Here is a 20,772-nt window from a genome sequence, read left to right on the forward strand (position 1 = left end):
AAAAGGTTGGCGATTCCAAAATATGTTGTTTTTTTTTTTTTTCCTTCTGTACTGGGGATTGAACTGATTGAATTCAGGAGTACTGTGCCACTGAGATACATTCCTAGCTATTTATATTTTTCATTTTGAAAAATGGTTTTGCTACATTTCTCAGGCTGGTCTTCAACTTGCCATCCTTCTATCTTGGCCTCCTAAATAGCTGGGATTTCAGGCATGTGCCACTGCACCTGGCTAAAATCTGTTCTTAGTATTTACTCTGGAACTAGTGACTTGATAAAAAAATATTTGCTGATTCAAAGCACTCTAGCTTTCAGCTGTTCTAGAAGATTAGATAGTTATTCACCAAGGGTGACACATTACCTACAGATGAAGTTCTCTCTGTAGAGATTCTGAATTACTGAAGCTAATGTGGGGTCCCATACATATAAATCTTTTGAAAAGCCTCCACTTACAATTCTGTTATGCCTCTTTAGTGTTATATCACTGCCTTTAAAAAAAAAAAAAAATACACACACACACACACACACACACACACACACACATACACACACACACATTCTCAGGTAGGCACACTAGTGTATACCAATAATTCCAGGGACTCAGGAAGATCACAACTTCAAGACCAGATTGGGCAACATAACTTAGCAAGACTTTGTCTCAGAAAAAAAAGAGGGGGAGGGAGGGACAAGATGCAGCTCAGTGGCAGAGTGCCCCTGGGTCCAATGTTTAGCCACACATACAAAATGTATGTGTGTGGTTTTCCCCCCTCAGTATCTACCCCATAATGATAGGAACGACACCACTGTTTGCTGCCCACCCTGGTATCACAACCCTAGCCCATCAGCTTTCTTCTAAGTAAAGAAAGTGAGTAACAACTCACTTTTCCCTACTCTGCTTACCTGAGGGAATGACGAAGGTATAGCCCTGCTTGAGCTCAATGCGCTGGCAATCTGACACCCGGTCACCCAGAAAGATGTCTCCCTGTTTCCCTGACAGCAGCCAGTTCTCGTACAGCTCCAGGTTGTGGGCTGTAGGGGGGATGAGCCAGAAGACCTGTGAGTTAAAAGACTCCAGTCTGTTAACAGCCATTGACATGACCCAGTCGTTTCCTTCAACTGTTAAATAGGTTCAAAGTTAAAACTACCAGGTAGAAGGTAGGTAAGTAATTCTTCCAGTCTGTAGAATTTGCCTACTTGAGAAACACTCAGGGCCTAAGGAAGTAGTAAACCTTTCTGGTCATCCAGTATCAGGAATTCCCTGGGACCTGATTGTAGAATGTAGAACCCATCCAGAACTCAGAGAGAAATAAAACATTCAGCTCCTTACCTAGGCAACCACTCAAAAATCCTTGGCTATATGGCTGCTAAAGTCCTAAGTAGCGGAGTTATTTGGGTATAATATCTCTTATTTTTATTTTTTTTGCAGTGCTGAGGATTTGAACCCCGGGCCTGTGCTTGTGAGGCAAACACTCTACCAACTGAGCTATATCCCCAACCCCAGGTACAATATCTTTAAGAGATAGGCCAGGGTTGCTTTGTTCCAAGGAAGTAACTAAGAGAACGAGAACAACACTTAAGATATATGAATCTAAAGTTAAAAAAAAAAAAAAAAAATGACTTTAGGATTCAGAGGTATAGCTGTTCTATAAAAAGACCTCACCTTTCAGGTCATTTCTACTTTTGTTCATAAATGCATTAATTTTTAGTAGGGGAGAAAAGGCTAACACTAAAAAGCCTCTAATATTCATTTCTAATCTAATCTATTTTGTGGTCTGGGGACTTAATTTGGGACAATCTATCACTGAGCTACACCCCCAGCTACACCCCTTTTAGTTTTTGAGATAGGATCTCACTACATTGCCCAGATTAGCCTCAAACTTCTGATCCTCCTGCCTTAGCCTCCTGAGTTGCTGGGAATAGGATTCAGGCGTACACTATCATGCCTGGCTTCTCTTGATATTAATTCTACATTTCTATTACCACATAACATTTAAAAACACTCCAACAAGCTGGAGTATAATTCTTCAAGAATAAAGGTACTGGGGCTGGGGTTGTGGCTCAGTGGTAGAGCACATGTCTAGCATGTGCAATGCACTGGGTTTGATTCTCAACACCACATAAAAAAATAAATAAAATAAAGATTAAAAAAAAAAAGAAAAGATACTCTTTCAAAATCTATTTACATCCTCAGAAAGTACACAAAGGCTTTCTTTGGTCACATTTTAGACAAATGCCTTCATACAGGGAAAAATGGTTTGGATCCTCACTTGCTGATTTCATTGTGAATCTGTCCAAAATTTGTGTTTGCTTCCACTACATTATTACACTTTCAAGTACAGAAATTATATTATTGTCCTAAAATCATCTTGGCTTCATTTTGAAGACTCTCCTTTGGGTACCTAGAAACAGGACTATTGAGAATTCCTAAGTACTGTGCCAATACTGGTGTAATGACAATGGACTAGATAAATACTAAAACTCCTACTCCTACTGAACACTAGCCACAAAGGTCAGCTTACTCTACAATTCTCTCCAGATGTGAACAGGGGCAATTCCTAAGAGATTCATTTCTATGGTATATTAAGCATGCAAGAACCGAAGCAAAATCATATAATTGGCTTCAGATTCCAACCCCCATCACAAGTATGACCGTACCTTTCCCCCTTGGTGGATATGATACCAAACAGAGGTACCACCAAAGTCCACATGGAAATCAGTATAGCAGCCTCGAACACTCATTAGACAGTACCTGACCCAAAAAAAAGCAGCATCATTAGTGCACTGATGTAAAAGAATTCACCGGTCAAAATGCCACTCTCTTCCACTTAATCAACCCCTAGTAGGTGGAAGGAATGCAATTTCAAGTCATCACACTACCAGGATATTTTTTGTCCTTTAACCATGGGATCAAGTGCTGTGGTATGTAAGCGTGCATGCATACACACATACACACATACACATACACACACACACACGCACACACATACCTTTCTTTTGGAACCATAAAGTCTACTCTTAAAAATATTCATGTTTTTTATTATTTAGTACACAGCAAAGCTCAAAAGGGAGGAACTAGTTGCTACCACTTTGGTCCCCCCATAGCAAATCAAGAAAAATACAGTCAGCCAGTCACTTACTTCTGCACTTTAGGGTACTGCATCTCCAGAATGGCATTTGTTGATTCAGTCTGACTTTCCTTCAAATGCCTTGGCCACATGTTGTCTACCCAGTCAATGAAATCCACCTTTAAAAAGAAGACATTTAGGCACCAAGGAAAGAGTTGGAGTTTCAATTTTAAAATCAAGAAAAACAGAATTTCTTTAAATACACACCAAAAGACAGTTATTAGCAAATTAAAACAATCTGCTAGTGAATCTTATGTTCATAAGGCTGTAAGATAAGAACAAAGACTAAACACAGCATTCATCAAAATGAAGTCATTAGGGCTGGGGATATAGCTCAGTTGGTAGAGTGCTTGCCTCGCGAGCACAAGGCCCTGGGTTCAAATACCCAGCACCGCCAAAAATAAAAGAAGTCATTAAACCAGGCATAGTGGTGTACACTTATAATCCCAGTTACTCTAGAGGCTGAGGCAGGATGACTGCAAAGTCAAGGCCAGCCTGAGCAATTTAGAGAGATCCTGTCTCAATATTAAAAGGGCTGGGGATGTAGTTCAGTGGTGGGGTGCCACTGTTTTCAATCCCCAAAATCCCCCTCCCCACACAAAGGAGTTCCATTAACACAGTGTGTCCAACCAAGAACTCTCGTCTAGGTCAATATTTGTATAATTTCCTGTGGGTTTTTTGATCCATAAAAGGTGCTGTCTGGAAGGTGCGGGTAAACCACTGAAAGATATACCATTGCTAAAATAGCTAAGATACCAAAAGAGAAGGAGAGGGGAGATACGGGAGGGGGGGGGGGGAGGAAAAAAATCCAGAATAGGTTTGTAGCCTTTCCATGGGCAACATGCTATGGAAACTACTAAATTAGGCTGGGTGGCCCAGGTCTAAAATCCTAGAGATTTAAGAGGCTGAAGCAGAAAAATTCCAAGTTCAAGGCAAGATGGGTTAACCTTGTGAGACCATGTCTCAAAATTAAATAATAATAAAAAAAAAAGGGGATGGGGATATACAAAATTAAATAATAAAAAAAAAAAGGGCTGGGGATATAGCTCAGTGGTAAAATACCCCTGGGTTTAATCACAGGAAAAAGAAAAGAGGAGAGAAGAGGAGAGGGAAGGAGAGGGGAGGGGACAGGAGGGGAAAGAATGAAGGAGGGAGGAAGGGAGGGAGGGAGAGAGAAACAGGGAAAGGAAAGAGAGAAAGAGAGAGAGAAAGGTACTAGATAGGGAATGACAAGTTCCAGGTCTATCATATTTTTGAGATCATGTGAGGCCTGGAACTCATCTATAAAATTTATTACCTCAAACAGATATTATAAGGATTAAGTGTAGATACATGTTTAAATCTTTGAAATAATGTTTATCAGAATTTAGGCATCTATTTTAAATAATATTTGCTAAAATAAATGAGATATGAAAGCAGAATGAAGTTAACACTTTATTCTGAATTGTAACAATCTGCACCTTCAAATGTCTGGACTCAAGCACTAAACTCCACAAAACAGTTCCAAGGTAGATTATGCATGAAAGGCAAAGAAACATGAGTTCTGCACAGTGTTAATTTTGACAATATGTTGCTTATGATTTTAAAAAAATGTGTATTTGGTAAGTTTTATAACAACAGTCTACATATTAGATATTTTATTTCCTTTACAATATGTATCTAGACAAACACAATCTGTGCATAAGGATAGGAGGCATGAGTCCAGGGAAATCCAGAAGTCAATGGTGGAGGAGAGTTTGAAAAGTTCCCCAACAACATGGAAGAAACAAGTAAGATGAGGAAAAACTACTCAAGACTCAAGGCGCCTACAGTTTTAACCAAGCACCTACAGATGCCTTTCTTTCCTTCAAACAAAACCCGACTTTGTATCTTTTTCTTTTTTTTTTCCTTTAATATTTTTTAGTTGTAGATGGACACAATATCTTTATTTATTTATTTTTTTATGTGGTGCTAAGGATCAAACCCAGTGCCTCACACATGCTAGGCAAGCACTCTTATTACTGAGCTACAACCCCAGTTCAACTTTCTTTTTCTTAATGTAGTGGCCAAATAGTATTGCCCATCTTCTTTTACTGTCATTTTATTGTCCTTTTACTGTCATTGTTTACTCAATATAGTATACACTTTCATGTGTGGATGGAGAGAGGAAGGGTTGGGAACACATCAGTATTTTTTATCCAGTGTTCATTTAGAACACACAGAATTTCTCACATGGCAAAAAGTCAGTCATTCTTGTTTCCCTTTCTTCAATATCTTTTGACTACAGAGAAAATTTGTGGTAACATATCTGTACTTTCTTGTTGGGTTAATGCTTATCCTTCTGAATAGATACCAGGATCCATAAGAGAATAAGACTTCAGTAAGTACAATCACCAGTTTCAACCTGTTCTATATTAAAACTAGGGTCAAAGTGGCAAGAAGTCCAATATTTAGGTCCTGATCTATTCACCTAGTGCGAAAGCAACTCATGACCTTCCATTAACCAATTCCTCAAATGTTCATGTTACATCTGTTGCCTTTTAATTTTTATTTTGTACTTCACTGTATGTCAACCTGAGCTCAATTAAAAAAAATTAAAGAGCATTATTGAGAAATATAAGAAAAGAGAAGGATAAAAGAAGGGATATAATATGGGGAAAAGTACCAGTAGAAAAAGCATGTTACTGCTTACATAGCAAGGTCACAAAATGCTTGCCTACTTTTGGGAGATGACCTTGGTAACAGTTCACTCAATCTCTCCGGAAATGTTTTAGGTCCCTGAAAGATACTGGTAGATTATGACCTCTGCCCTCAAGATAATTTTCTATTCCCGAGCCCTCTCATAGCTTTCAGTCCTTCATTTAATGGTGCAGTATTCTTCTAAATTTTATAAAATGATGTAGCATTTTTATCATTAAGACTAAGGAGAAAGTCAGAAAAAGTGAAGCATCAGCTTAGGGTGTTGGTTAACAGTTGTTAATGAGGAACCTTAAGAACAGGTGACTATTTAACAGTTACTTTGGGGTTAGCCCCAAGTTAGAACGTGCTCTCACTGGGTTCTCTCATCTAGCAACCTGTGAATTTTGGAGTAACAGTGCCCCTTCCAGAAAGGGCAAATACTGGGTCAAATTCTATTGTATTGTGTGCATGAATGAATGTCACAACAAACCCTACCATTATGTACAACTAAAATGCACCAATTAAAAAAAAAAAAAAAAAAAAAAAAAACCACAAAAAAACAAAAAACAACAAAAACAAAGTAAGGACAAGGGGCTGGAGTTGTAGCTCAGTGGTAGAGCACTTGCCTAGCACGTGTGAGGCACTGGGTTCAATCCTCAGCACTACATAAAAATAAATAAATAAAATAAAAAGGTATTGTGTTCATCTACAACTAAAACTAAGGACAAGCTGGGCACAGTAGCACACACTTATAAACCCAGAGACTCAAGAGGTTAAGGCAAGAAGATGGAAAATTTTAAGCCTAGCCTGGGTAACTTGGTGAAACCCTGGCTCAAAATAAATAAAGTAAAAATGGGGGATATAGGTCAGTTCAAGGATCCCTGGTTCAATCCCCAGTACTTCATAAAACAAAACAAAACAAAACACACACAAAACTTAAGGACAAAGTGAATAAATTCAGGATGCTACAAAGAAAACTTCATGTATGAATAGTCAGATATTTCTAAATCTTAACATAAAAGTATGACCCAGGCCAAGTTTTATATTTATAACTACAATCATGTTATCTGTAAATTAAAATTCCAGAAATATTAAGGAAATATATTTATAAATAATGCTACTGTAATTCTCACATTCCCTCTATTTCTGAATTCTTCATATACTAAGTAGATCATATTTAGCTATTAAGAAGGCTAAACTGTAACCACTGACGTTCCTATATTTTCACATAGCCAAACAATGATAACTCATATAAAAAGATTCTTGTCATTCTAGGGGGACAAGAAACTTTTTTATTTTTATTTTTTTGGGAGGCAGTGCCAAGGATTAAACCTGAGGCTTTACACATCAGGAGAGTACTCTATTACTGCACCACACCTCCAGCCCAAGAAGCTTTTTCTACAGAAATTCTGCTTTTAGTTGTAGCATCTTGAGTAACAAGAAGCAGTGATGCTGGGCACAGTGGCACATGCCTGTAATCCCAGTGGTTCGAAAGGCTGAGACAGAAGGATTGCAATTTAGTGAGACGCTGTCTCAAAATAAAAAATAAAACAGTCTGAGGATGTGGCTCACTGGTTAAGCACTCCTGCTTCAATCCCAGTTTCAAAAAAAAAAAAAAAAAGACGAGAAACTACACTTTCTCTTCAAACAGTAGTGAAATACTGAGAAGATTCCCATCTACACACATCAATGTATTAGTAATAATAATGGAACTTATTAAGGACACACACACACACAACACAAAGAAGTAATTACCATATTTTGACTTTGAAAATCAAAGGGTTTATAATTAGGATTCAATGGAAATAGGATAAACAATTAGACCTCGATTTTTATGAAAGAACTATAACATTTCATGTTTTGCTGTTTTAGGCAGAATACCTGACTCAGGTGAGTTTTTGTTGTTGAGACAGGATCCTATGTAACCCAGGATGGTCTCAAACTCCTGGGATGAAGTGAACCTCCTACCCAGCATTCTGAGTAGCTGGGACTACAGGTATGCTGTTAACACCATACCTGCCTTCACAGAGCTCTGAGTCAGGAATTTAATGAAAACAAAAACACTCCAATGGGGCTGGGGATATATAGCTCAATTGGTAGAGTGCTTGCCTCACATGCACAAAGCCCTGGGTTCAATCCCCAGCACCACAAACAAACAAACAAACAAACAACAACAAAAAAGTCCAAAAAATGACTAGGTACATTCCAAAAGTGAAAGGATTCCCAATATTGTGTAGATAGCCATTCCTTTGCTAAAAGATAGGCTAAATCAAAACCTGCCTTTAGAAGAACTAACTTCAAATTCAAATTAAACTAACTTACCTGAAGATGAACTGTCAGTCTATTACTACTAGTCACCCACTAGATCCCACTCAAGCAACCATCTCATAAAACACCTGGCTGGAAACCAGTTTTCTCCTAAGCTTCTTAAGAAAAGTAAACCTATAGGACAGAAATTTCTTAAGCAAACTTCCCACCAAAGGTTTTAAGAGTGAATTTTAAGATTCTTCTCCATTACATGCAAAAGTCAAGGTCCTAAATTAAGCTACTGGTGATAAAAATCAGAATGATCCTATCCTATATAATATTAAATGTTCTGGAAAATGAAGAGCCTTCTAAAAACAGTACTTAATCATATCAACTAGTCTTTCCTATTCAGCTTAATTTTGGTATGTGCAAAAAAGTTACAAATTCTTCACTATAAAAACAACCCTCTAGTAACAATGACAATATGAAGGAAACAATGAGACTAACCGTAGAAGGTCTCTGCACCATGTTCTCCAGCCTGGTGTGGCTAAACTCTAGGCTGATGACATTATAAAGTTTTTCTCGCTCTTCCTCTGGGGTTTCATAGTAGCGTGTCCACTGAGCCATAGTCATTTCAATGCCTTTTTGTGTGTTCACATCCATGACATCCACCATCCGACGACTCCCTGCCATGAAAGATGCTATGAGTGTCTTTACTGAACCACAAAACCTTTACATATTAATAAAAAACACAAGTGGAAGGAAACAAACTTCATTCTTGTTTAGGATACTCAGCAGTGGACAAGAAAAGACTACTTACTTGAGAGGAATAATCAAAACCAAATCACAAAGAATGGGAAAGATGAAAGGTAAGGTTAAAAATAACAATCATTCCCCTTGGCATGTTTACAACACTGTCAGTTTTTAAACCTTATATTTAATATCACATTTAATCCTAACAATTCCAAATGCAAAGTATTAGTACCCATTTCACACATGAGAAAATAGGTGTCACCTAACTTGGAAGACAAAACAGGACAAGAACCCAGGCAGGTTAACTCTTCAGTCAATGCTCTTACCCACTGAGAAATATCACTTTGCAGGCTTGAAAATTGACCTAATCTACCCCAGTTCGAATAAAGGATCCATTAGTTATTGAGTACTAGACAATTTGTTCATTCTTCAGTTTAATAGGTTTATTCCACAAATCTGCCAATACTTTTTTCTAACATAAAACCCTCTTTTCATTCATTCCACAAATATTTACAATCTGATAATAATGCCATGATGGATACAAAGGTCTATATCAGATTGACCATTGTCTATAACAAAAAATGCAGAATGTCACAAGAGTTAGCTTAAAATAATAGGGTAAAAAAACAGTTTTGGAGCCCAAGAGAACTAAGTTTAAATTCAGCTACAGTACTACTTGGGCAAGTTATATAACTTCTCTGAACTTTTAATACATTTTTGAGGGCTAGTGTCACCTTTTGGGCCACTGAGAGGATTTAAAGTAATGAAATGAAACATTCAATATAAAGCAGGTGCTCAATTTTATTAGTAAAAACAAAGGGAAAACTTCGTATTTTGCCAGATTGATCAAAGAAAGTTCTAAGAAAAGAGGCATAAGAATAAACAGAATTCCAATACGAGAAGATTAAATGGGCAATTCCAAGCAACGTACAGCTAAAAATCCAGAGAGAAGGTTAAAAAGCTGTCCAACTTATAGGACTAAAAAATACCTACCATGTACCTGTACCTTGTCTTGCTGAATATGCCAAATAATACTAAGACCTAGTCCTCTGCATTCAAAAGTTTAGTTGAAGAGAAAATAAGCAAGAGGACAAGAATATGCCAAGTGAAGTAGGTAAGACAGATTAAAAAATATATAGAATGTAAGACAATGGACTAAATGAACCCACTCTTCATATTTTTGAAGAAAAAGTCAATGCCAAATCAAAACGGACATGAAATACCCACCTCATATTCATTAGGAGAGACATAATATAAAAAATGGAAAATAAGTGCTAGGAAGGAGGCAGAGAAATTGGACTCCTTGAACACTGCTGCTGAAGAAATGAAAAAGTGATAAAGTAGGAGGAAATTCAAAAGGAAACTCGTGATTGAATAAGACCTTATGTACCTGTGTACTAAAGAAATTCAAAAACTATACCCAGGATTCTATAATTTCTTTCCTACAATTTATTTGTTTATTTATTTCATTTTGCAGAACTGGGACTTGAATCCAGGGCCTTGAACATACTAGGCAAGCACCCTACATTGAGCTATACCTCCAGTCCCAATAATATTTATTCTTTTATTGGGGATGGATAGGATTAAACCCAGGGGTTTTCTACCACTGACCTTACCTCCAGGCTTGTTTGTTTATTTTTTTATTTATTTAGACAGGGTTTTACTAAGTGCTGAGGCTGTCCTGGAACTTGCAATCCTCCTGCCTCAACCTCGTAAGAAGCTATAATTACACAAATGGTCACCATGCCCAGTTTAAAATTTACTATCTTAACCTTTTTTTGGTGGTGGTGGTGGGGGTACAAGGGATTGAACTCACGGGCACTAAACCACAGTCACATTCCCAGCCCCATTTTTTTTGTATTTTATTTAGAGACAAGGTCTCACTGAGTTGCTTAGTGTCTCATTTTTGCTAAGGCTGGCTTTGAACTTTCAATCCTCCCGCCTCAGTTAAACAATAACTCCTCATTCCCCATGTCCCACAACCACCATTCCTACTTTGTCTCTTTAATTTTGACTAATCTAACTACTTCACACAAGTAGAACCATACAGTATGTCTTTTTTTTTTTTTTTTGGTACTGGTGATTGAATCCAGGGACACTTCATCACTGAACTACATTCCCACTTTTTAAATTTTTATTTTGAAACAGAGTCTCACTGAGTTGCTGAGGCTGACCTTGACTTGCGATCCTCCTGCTTCAGCTTACTGAGTTGCTGGGATTACAGGTGTGCGTGAATATGACTGGCTCAGTATTTGTCTTTTTATGACTGGTTTATTTCACTTAGATAAGTCTTCAAGGTCCATCTAAGTTGTAACGTGTCAGAATTTTATTTCTTTTTAAGGTTGAACGATACTCCACTGTATGGCTATATAGCCATGCATGCCTCAATGATGAATTTTATTGCCTAGTAACATCACAGCCATCTTAGTGTGTATAAATATACTCTATGATGTTGGCACAGGATAAAATCACCCAGATAAGCATTTCTCAAAACATATCCCACTGGTAAGTGACAAATGACATTGCACTGCATTTTATTTAACATTCAGCTACTAATGGGTATCTACTAATAGGATGCTTCCAAGTTTCAGTTATTGTCAATAATGTTTCTATGAGCCAGGTACAGTGGCCCACGCCTATAATCCTAGTGGTTCAGGAGACTGAGGCAGGAGGAGCAAGAGTTCAAAGTCAGCCTCAGCAATTTAGGGAGGCCCTAAGCAACTCAGTGAGACTCTATCTCTAAATAAAATATTTTTAAAAGGGCTGGGGATATAGCTCAGTGTTTCTGTGGGGTCAATCCCTGGTACCAAAAACAAAACACAATCAATCAAACAAACAAAAAAACAAACAAAACTTCTATGAGCTAGGTATGGTTCACTACCTTTGTAAATCCAGCTACTCAGGAGGCCAAAACAGGAGGATCACAAATTTGAGGCCAGCCTGGACAACTTAGTGACCCCTAACTCAAAATAAACACAAAAAGAGATAAGAATATAGCTCAGAATGACCCTGGGTTCAGTCCCTAGTACTAAAATTGTAGTAAGTTTTAGCAGCAGCAGCAGTAATGCTGTAAACACAGTAAGATCCTGCTTTCAATCCTTCTGGGTACATACCCCAAGTGGATTTACTGAATCACAAGGTAATTCTATTGCCAATATTTTTGTGGAACAACATACTCTTTTTCACAGTGGTGGTACCATCTTACAATCTCCCACCAACTATGCATAAGGGATCCAATTTCTCCAAATCCTCCCTCAACAGCACTTGCTAATTTCCTAGTTTTTTTTTTTTAATTATTTTTAATTGTAGTGGTTTTGTTTTATTTTTGTGGCGCTAGGAATCCAACCCAGGGCTTTCTATATACTAAGCAGCACTCTACCGCTGAGCTACATCCCTAGGCCCTCACTGCAGTCTTGATTTGTATTTCCTAATGATCGATAATAGTAATGTCCAGTAATCTTTATATGTGTTTATTGGTAATTTTTGTACCTTCTTTGAAGAAATCCTGGTTCAATTCCTTTGCCCATTTTTGAATCAATTTTTTAAATTGTTGAGTCTTAGTTCTACATATACTCTAGATATTAATTTCTCATTAGATACATGATTTGTAAATATTTTCTCCCATTTGTTTATATTTTTGATGTATAAATCTGAAAATTTTTAAATTAGTCCAATATATATATTGAGTTTTTTGTTTTTTAATTTTTTTAGTTGTCGATGGAATTTTGGTTTTTTGTGATGCTAAGAATTGAACCCAGTGCCTCACACATGCTAGGCAAGTGCTCTACCACTGCGTTACAGTCTATCTGGTGTCACCACTAAGAAACCATTGCCAAATCTAACATTATAAAGCCTTGCCCTATGTTTTGTTCTCTTTTCTTTTTTCCCTTAGATACTAAGGTTGAACGTAGGGGTGCTCTATCACTGAGTTACATCTCCAGCCCTTTTAATTGTATTTTTGTTTTATAACCATCTAAGTTGCCATGGCTGACCTAGAAGTTGCAATTTTCCTGCTTCAGTCTCCTGGGTCACTGGGTGCCAAATATTTTCTTCTGAGAATTTTACAATTTTAGGTTTTAAATTTAGGTCTCTGATCCATTTTGAATTAATTTTTGTATATGATGTTAGGTAGGAGTCCAACATAATTATTTTGCATGTAGACAGGTAGTTTTCACAACATCATTTGTTGAAAAAAACTAACACCCCAATTTGACCATATATATGAAGGTTATTTCTGGCCTCTATTCTATGCCACTGGTCTAAGGGTCCATCTTAACACTAGTATCATGTTGTTTTGATTACTGTAGCTTTGCACTGTTTTGAACTCAGGAAATATATTTCCTTTGCTCTTTTTTTTTCCAAGAATGTTTGGGTTTTTCAAGGTCCCTGGAGATTCCACATGAATTTTAGGATGAGATTTTTCTATTTCTGCAAAAAAAAAAAAAAAAATCAATAGGATTTTGATAGGGATTACATAAATCTAGATCACTCTGGGTAGTTCTGACATCTTATTAAGTAGTGACACCAATATTAAGTCTTTGGGAATTGGGGGTGTAGCTCAGTGGCACAGCAATTATCTAGTATGCAAGAGGCCCAGGGTTTGATCTATAGCACTGAAAAATACTGCCCAAAACAAAAATACACACAAAAAACCCCCCAAAGCCCAACAACAACAAAAAACAACTGTCTTCCAACCCTTGAACATGAGGCATGTTTAAATTTTATGTCTTCTTTCATTTCTTCAGCAGTTTTATAGTTTTCATTATATGTCTTATAAAAGTATTTTACATTCTTTTTTGACACTACTGTAAATGGGAACTGTTTTCAAATTTTCCTTTACAGATTGTTCATTGTTGGTGTACAGAAATGCAACTGAATGTTGTATACTTCGTAGCTTGTTACTTTGACAAATTCCTTCATTTCAAACAAGTTTTGGGGGAATCTAAATTTAGTTTTCTACATATAACATCATGTAGTAATTCTATTTTCAATTTGTGAAAAGACCATTTTACTTCTGCCTTTTCAATTTAGATGTGTTTTATTTCCTTATTTTGCCTACATGCTGTTTAGAATTTCCAGTATTATTTTGAAGTGACAAAAGTATCCTTATCCCTCATGTTAGAGGTAAAGCTTTTTAGTCATTCACAACTGAGTATGATGTTTGCTATAGGTTTTTCATAGATGGTTTTATTATGTTGAGATAGTTTCCTTCTATTTCTAGTTTGTTGAATGTTTTTTATCATGAAAATGGTATTGAATTGTGTTAAATGCTTTTTCTCCATCAATTGAGGGGACTGTGTGTTTTTTCTCCCTTCATTCTGCTACTGTGGTGCCCACTATTGATTTTCATGTTGTGAACCATCTTTGCTTTCCAGGAGTAAATGCAACTTGGACATGATGTATGATGTTCTTCATGTGCTGAATTCAGCTGTATAGTACTGAAGATTTTTGTATCAATGCTCTTAAAGAGATTCTGGTGTGTAGTTTTATTTTCTTATATTGTCTTTTTGGTATCAAGGTAATGCTGCTTCACAGAATGAGTTAAAAAATGTTCCTTTTTCAATTCTTTGACAATGTTTGAAAATACTGGTTCAAGTGTTTAGTAGAATTCACCAGTGAAGTCACAAGGTCCAGGCTTTTCTTTGCTGGAAGATTTTTGAATACTGATTCAATCTTTTTAACCAGTTATACATCCACTTAGATTTTTTATTTCTTCATGATTTAGTCTCATTTAGGTTCTGTTTCTAGGAATTTGTCAATTTATCCAATTTATTGGTAAAGACACACGAACAGCATTATAATTTTTCTATTTTCTGTAGAATTGATAGTAACATCCTCACTTTCACTTCTGATTTTAGTAATTTGGTCTTTTTTCTTCCTCAGTCCATCTTGCTGAAGTTTTGTTGATTTTGTTAACTTTCTCAAAGAACCAACTTTGGGTTTCACTGATTTTCTATTCTCTATTTCATTTATCTCTGCTCTAATCTTTATTATTTCTTTCCTTCTGCTAGTTTTACGTTTAGTAGGTCTTCATTTTCTATTCCCTAAGTTGTAATGTTAGGTTTTTAATTTAGTATTTCCTATCTTTTTTATGTAAGCCTTTATAACTATAAATCCCCCACTAGGCATTTCATTTACCACATTCTATAAGCTTTGTTTTTGCATTCAATTGCCTATACGTATTTTCTAATGCCCCTTGTGATTTCTTCTTTTTTCCATTGGTTATTTAAGGATATGCTTGTTAATTTTGTGAACTTACCCGTTATGTTACTGATTTCTACCCTTTGTACCACTGTGGTTGGAGAAGATATTTTGATATTTCTTTTTAAATTTACTGAAACTTAACTTGTGATCCAACATATGGTCTATCTTGGAAATGCCCCATGTAATACTTCAAAATGTGTATGCTATTGCTGTTGAATATTCTATATATGCCTGTTATGTCTAACTTGTTTCTTGTGTTAGGTCCTTTTTCCTTATCTCCTGTCTGGCTTTTCTACCCATTATTCAGAAAGGGTACTGAAGTCTCCAATTACTGCATAGAACTGTGTATTTCGTATTTCTCCCTTTAATTCTGTCAGTGTATACACACACACACACACACACACACACACACACACACACACTTTTATTTATTTATTTAGTGGCCTGAAGATTGAACCCAGGGCCTCACACATGCGAGGTAAAGTATTCTACCTGAATCTATTATTGTCTTTTGTTTTCAGTTGATTTTGTAATTAAATGTGTAAATTTCTCATTTCTTTTTGGTAATCATGGCAATTACATCTAACATCCTATAGTTAAGCTTTCTATTTTGAATACCAAACTGTTTAAATAACATACAAAAACTATGCTTTTACAACTCCATTCCTATCTCTTTGGATTTTGATGTCACAAAAATAATATTCTTATATATTGTGTGCCTCTAAACATAAACTAATAATTCTTTAAAATGCATTAGTGTCTTAAATTACATAAAAAAATAAAATTCAGTCACATCTCAAGTTTCAATAACAATAACTTTTAGATTAATAACGTTTTAAAAAATGTAACAGTCCTAAGCTGGGTACAGTGGTATATGACGTCATTCAAGATACTTGGGAGACTGAGGTAGGAGAATCACAAGACCAGTGCAGGTGACTTTATAAGACCCTGTCTCAAAATAAAACAAAAAAATTTTTTTTTTTTTTTTGGTGGTGCTGGGGATTGAACCCAGGGCTTTGTGCTTGCGAGGCAAGCACTCTACCAACTGAGCTATAGCCCCAGCCCCTAAAATAAAATTTTTTTAAAAATTAAAAAAAAAAAAAAAAAAAAAGGAACTAGGGGTATAGTTCAATGGCAAAGAATTTGCTTCCCATGTGCGAGGCCCTAGGTTCAATCCCCAGTATTGCAATATAAATAAATAAGCATTAGCTTTCAATCATGTAGAAAATAAGGAGCTGGGTGTGGTACAATACACCTGTAATCCCAGCAATTTGGGTGGCTAAAGCAGGATGATTTCAAGTTGGAGGCCAGCCTCAGCAACTTAACAAGGCCCTAAGCAATTTACCAAGATACCCTTCAAAATAAAAAGGGTTGGGAATGTGATTCAGTAAGTGCCCCTATGTTCAATCCTCAGAACACACACTCCCACCACAAAAAAAAAAAGAGTAAGGCCATTGTTATAATAATATTTAATACTAGCTTTCATAACTGTTCATGTATTCATCTTTACTGGGAACTTTATTTCTCCACATGTCTTCAAATTACTGTGTGGTCCTTTCAATTTCCCTTGCAGGATTCTCCTGCATTTCTTGCAAGAGAGAGCTAGTAGTAATGAACTCCCCAAACTTTTGTTTCTCTGGGAATGTCTAAAGTTTCCCTTTTGAAGAACAGATCTGCTGAATATAGGATTCTTTTTTTTTTTTTTTTTTTTTTTTTTTTTTGGTGCTGGGGATCGAACCCAGGGCCTTGGGCTTACAAGGCAAGCACTCTACCGACTGAGCTATCTCCCCAACTCCTGAATATAGGATTCTTGACTGATAAGATTTGTTTTCCTCACATTTTAGCACTTTGAATATATTAGCCCCCTGCCTCCTGGCCTCCAAAATTTCTGATGAGAAACCTGCTCATAATCTTATTGAGATTCCCTATATGTGATGAGTCATTTTTCTGATGCTTGCAAGAGTCTGACTTTGGCTTCTGAAGCATTTATTTATATGTTCTGATGATGGTCTCTGAGTTATCTTGGAAATTCATTGAGGTTTTTTTTTTTTTTTTTTTAATGACTCTCATCAAATTTGGGAAATTTTCTGCCATTATTTCTTCAAATATTCTCTCTGTCCCTTTTTCTCTCTCTCTTCCTTCTGGTAATCCCTAATGGTGTCCCATATGTCCCCTTAGGCTCATAGTCTGTTTTGTGCTGCTTTTAACAGAATACCTGTGAAGGGGTAATTTGTAATGAATAGGAATTTACTGACTCACAGTTCTGGAGGCCAGTAGGCCCACTATCAAGGTGCTGGCATCTGACAAGTCTTTTTTGCTGCATTAAACATAGAGGAAGGGAAGAGAATGGAAGAGAACAAGGAGGAGCCAAACTCACTTTTTTAAGGGTAGCATGAGAGTGGAGCTCTCATGAAATAATCATCTCTTAAAACTGTTAGAATGGCAATTAAATGTCGATATGAGGTTTGGAGGAGACAGAGCTTCAAACCATGGCAGACTCTGTGCACTTTTCTTCAGTCTTTTGTCTTTCTGTTCCTCAGACTCGATTTCCATTGTCCTACTTTTCAGTTCACTGTTTCTTTCTGCTTGTTCAAATCTGCCTTTCAATCTCTTTAGTGAACTTTTCATTAATGTACTTTTTAGGTTCAAAACTTTTTAGTTTTTTGTTTGTTTTTTAGATTTTCTCTTTGCTGAAGTTTCCATGTCATTCAACAATCATTTTCCTGATTTTTCTCTAAATCATCCTTTAGTTCTTTTAGCATGTGTAAGATATGTTTTAAAGCTGTTCTCTACTAGATCAGCCAATCAAATCTTTTCAGGGACAACTTCTGTTCATTTACTTTCTTCCTTTTTGTCAGTCATAATTTCCTGTTTATTTATATGATTTTAATCTATTGCTGAAAACTGAACACATGAATCTAATAATGTGTAACTCTTGAGATCAGATTTTCCCCCTTCCTAGGTTTTGCTCTGCATTGTTATTGTTTGGGGGCTTTTGATTGTTGTAAGCTGTCTGCGTGCCAAGGACCAACCTAAAGTATAAACGGAAGGTCTTTTTTGAGCCTGTACCTTTCCTTGGGTGTGTATGGTTATTTCTGATTTTCCCTATATATTCAGATGCCTTTGACTGTCCTAGTCTTTAATGTCTGGTTCCCAGGAAAAAAAAGAGAAAAGAGGGTAGCAAAGGGCATGGGGCCTTTTAAATCTCCTGGAAATCACTTGGGTAGGAGGGGAGGGGCTTGCAAAAGTTTAGGGAAAGTACAACCAACAATGGCGGCCCTCTTTGTACCTCTGTGATCAGAAGCAGTCATCAAGTGATCATAGCACAGTTTCCCCAACATTGAGAAGGACCCTTTTTGCCAATCCTGTCTCCTGCAAACTGTATGCTGTCTTCCCAGGGCTGGTTGGTAGGGTGGAGGAGTGGCTGCTACTGTGCTATGACCCAAAATTAACTGCATATCACTGTCCAAGTCTTATCTTGGAAGTTGCAAGACTTCATTGAACTAGAACTCCAAAATAGTTACACTGGACAAATTCTGCCAGTGCAATTATTGTCCAGGTAGGAAGCAAAGTTCTTACTGCCTTCCCAGAATCTCCTCTAGAAGTCTATATTTTTAACAAGTTATCACATGGTTCTCATGCAAGGTCATTTGTAGACCACAAACTATAATAATGTCTGACCAACACAGAAAAGCTATGGTTATATACTACCTCATGGATCCAGGAAATTACTGTTCTGTAGGTTCATTAAGAAAAGAAGAGAAATGATGGATTTTTAAGTATTCAAACAGGTTATCTAAGTCCTCTTGAGAGAAAGTTGTACATTTTAATTATTCAACAGATTTCCAGTGCACTTACTACACTCCAGGAGCTATGTTAGATACTAGGATACAAGGTGATAGGCAAGTGGCTAGAATTTAACACAGGAACACTGAAAGAATGAATAATATAGGGAACAGAGAACCTTTCTTTACCTGAAATGTGACTTTCACTCTTAAACAAGAGTTTTTCTCCAGCAGTCTAACAAGGGCCCTCAAGTGGCCACAAGACAGTACTGCAATACTTAATTTCCAAAGCAAAGAATGGCACTGGAATATCAGTTCAAAGGACAAAATGAAAGAGTTGAAGGGTTAAAAGAAAACAGTCCAAAAAAAAAACCCTCCTTTTTGCCTCATATCCTGTTAAAAACATTTCTAGATGACTTTATGCCACTTTACTGCCTTACCATGTATGGGAAAGTTATCATCTCTGAACTACTAGGAATTTTGAAGTACCTTAGGGTCACAATAAACAAACTGTAGAAAACTAAGCTGAACCTTTACTGAAGTTTCCTTTTTTAATTAGATAATAATTTGCTTTCTTTTCCTAAATTTTGAATTCAATATAAATCAAATTAAGGACTCATTTTAAACAAATCACTGAGGAGAAATTTTAATGTATCTACTTCTCAGTGTACAAAGTTTTAAGTCTTAGACAAGTTACCAAGTGTAGCATTGGTGAGAATTTCCAGGAAATGTATCTACTACTTTAAAGATAAGGACAGAGAATTACAGACATCAATGAAGCTTTTTTATTGGCTCAAAGGTACAAGTTTTCAGTTTCCTGAGTATCCTGCTTCTTGAAAGGCAGTCTCTTTAGGGAGAAAGGGAAAGATGCACAATGATAAAGATGGTATGTAGGAAAAGGATCAAGATTCAAAGGTTCTATGCCTAATAAACTCTCCTTCTGAGGAAACTCTCAGCTTTTAATAAAGTAGCTTCTAATCAAGTAAATATTTCAATATTCCCATGCCTTAAACCTCAAAGATTTAGGATGCAGCACTACATCTTAAATCTCTGTCTCAAAGACTCAGAGGTCAAAAGCTTAATACTTACCCACACACATTTTGACATCATTCACAGTGAAGTCTGGATCTGGCATCCTATGAAACAAATGCTAGTAAGTATAAATGGAAAATACAACTTCTCTAGTCAATTTGAGATTTTTTTAAAGTACTGAGAATTCCCCAATCAGACTCATCAATCTTCACATTTAGGTTTAAATTTATCTATTGTTTTAAAATAATTATTGATCATGGTTCCCTCCATGGGGATTGAACCCAGAGGAACTCTACCACTGAGTCACACCCCAGCCCTTTTTTTCTGCAACAGGGTCTCACTAAATTGCTGAGGCTGGCCTTGAACTTGCAGTCCTACTGCCTCAGTCACTGGGATTACAGGTGTGCATCACCATGCCTAACTTTATAAATGATTATGTATTTATATACATACATAGAAAAATATCTAACAAATGAGCAATGATTATCTAAGAATGGTATATTTCAAGAGATTTAAATTTCTTTTTAGTTCATCCATACTTTTCCATTTACCTCTAACATAAATTGTTTGTATAACAAAAACAAATACTTTTTAAATAAGTGGGATATTATTTTCAATTACCTACTATCTCTGTGTTCCCAATACTGCCATTGCCTACAGCCCTGAGGAAAGGTCATTTCAAAATCATATCCAGTCAGGCCCAGAACACTTACTTTATTCCAAGTCCATCAGAATTCTTGAAAATCAGAGGGTCTCTCAAACCACCCCGCTGGATATACTCTACATTAAAATCTGTCATGGCAGAAAAAGAAATTATTAGAAAAACAAGTACTGTTGGAAAAAGATAAAAGGATCTAAGTAGTAAGGTATAAATTATTATTTTGTGCATACAGTTGTATTCACTAAGAAGCATCTCTTAGGAAATAGGGAAAACACACTGAGAAGCAAGGTTTGAGAGATTTGCTAAGT

At 36.4% G+C, this 20,772-nt stretch overlaps 1 protein-coding gene across 4 annotated transcripts in view; it reads right to left on the reverse strand.

The window, feature by feature from the left end:
• The window catches only part of Kdm2a (lysine demethylase 2A), a 112,602-nt gene that overhangs the window by 29,071 nt on the left and 62,759 nt on the right, over nt 1-20,772 (reverse strand). For all 4 annotated transcript variants that reach the window (XM_047516085.1, XM_047516084.1, XM_047516086.1 and 1 more), the window contains 6 exons: nt 20,517-20,595; nt 19,861-19,907; nt 8,537-8,715; nt 3,137-3,243; nt 2,655-2,748; nt 900-1,053 (listed from right to left, as the gene is read on the reverse strand). In XM_047516085.1, coding sequence (XP_047372041.1) covers nt 900-1,053; nt 2,655-2,748; nt 3,137-3,243; nt 8,537-8,715; nt 19,861-19,907; nt 20,517-20,595 — 660 coding nt within the window. The remainder of the gene's footprint in view (nt 1-899; nt 1,054-2,654; nt 2,749-3,136; nt 3,244-8,536; nt 8,716-19,860; nt 19,908-20,516; nt 20,596-20,772) is intronic.

Source organism: Sciurus carolinensis, chromosome 11, assembly GCF_902686445.1.
Source record: "Sciurus carolinensis chromosome 11, mSciCar1.2, whole genome shotgun sequence".
NCBI lineage: Eukaryota > Metazoa > Chordata > Mammalia > Rodentia > Sciuridae > Sciurus > Sciurus carolinensis.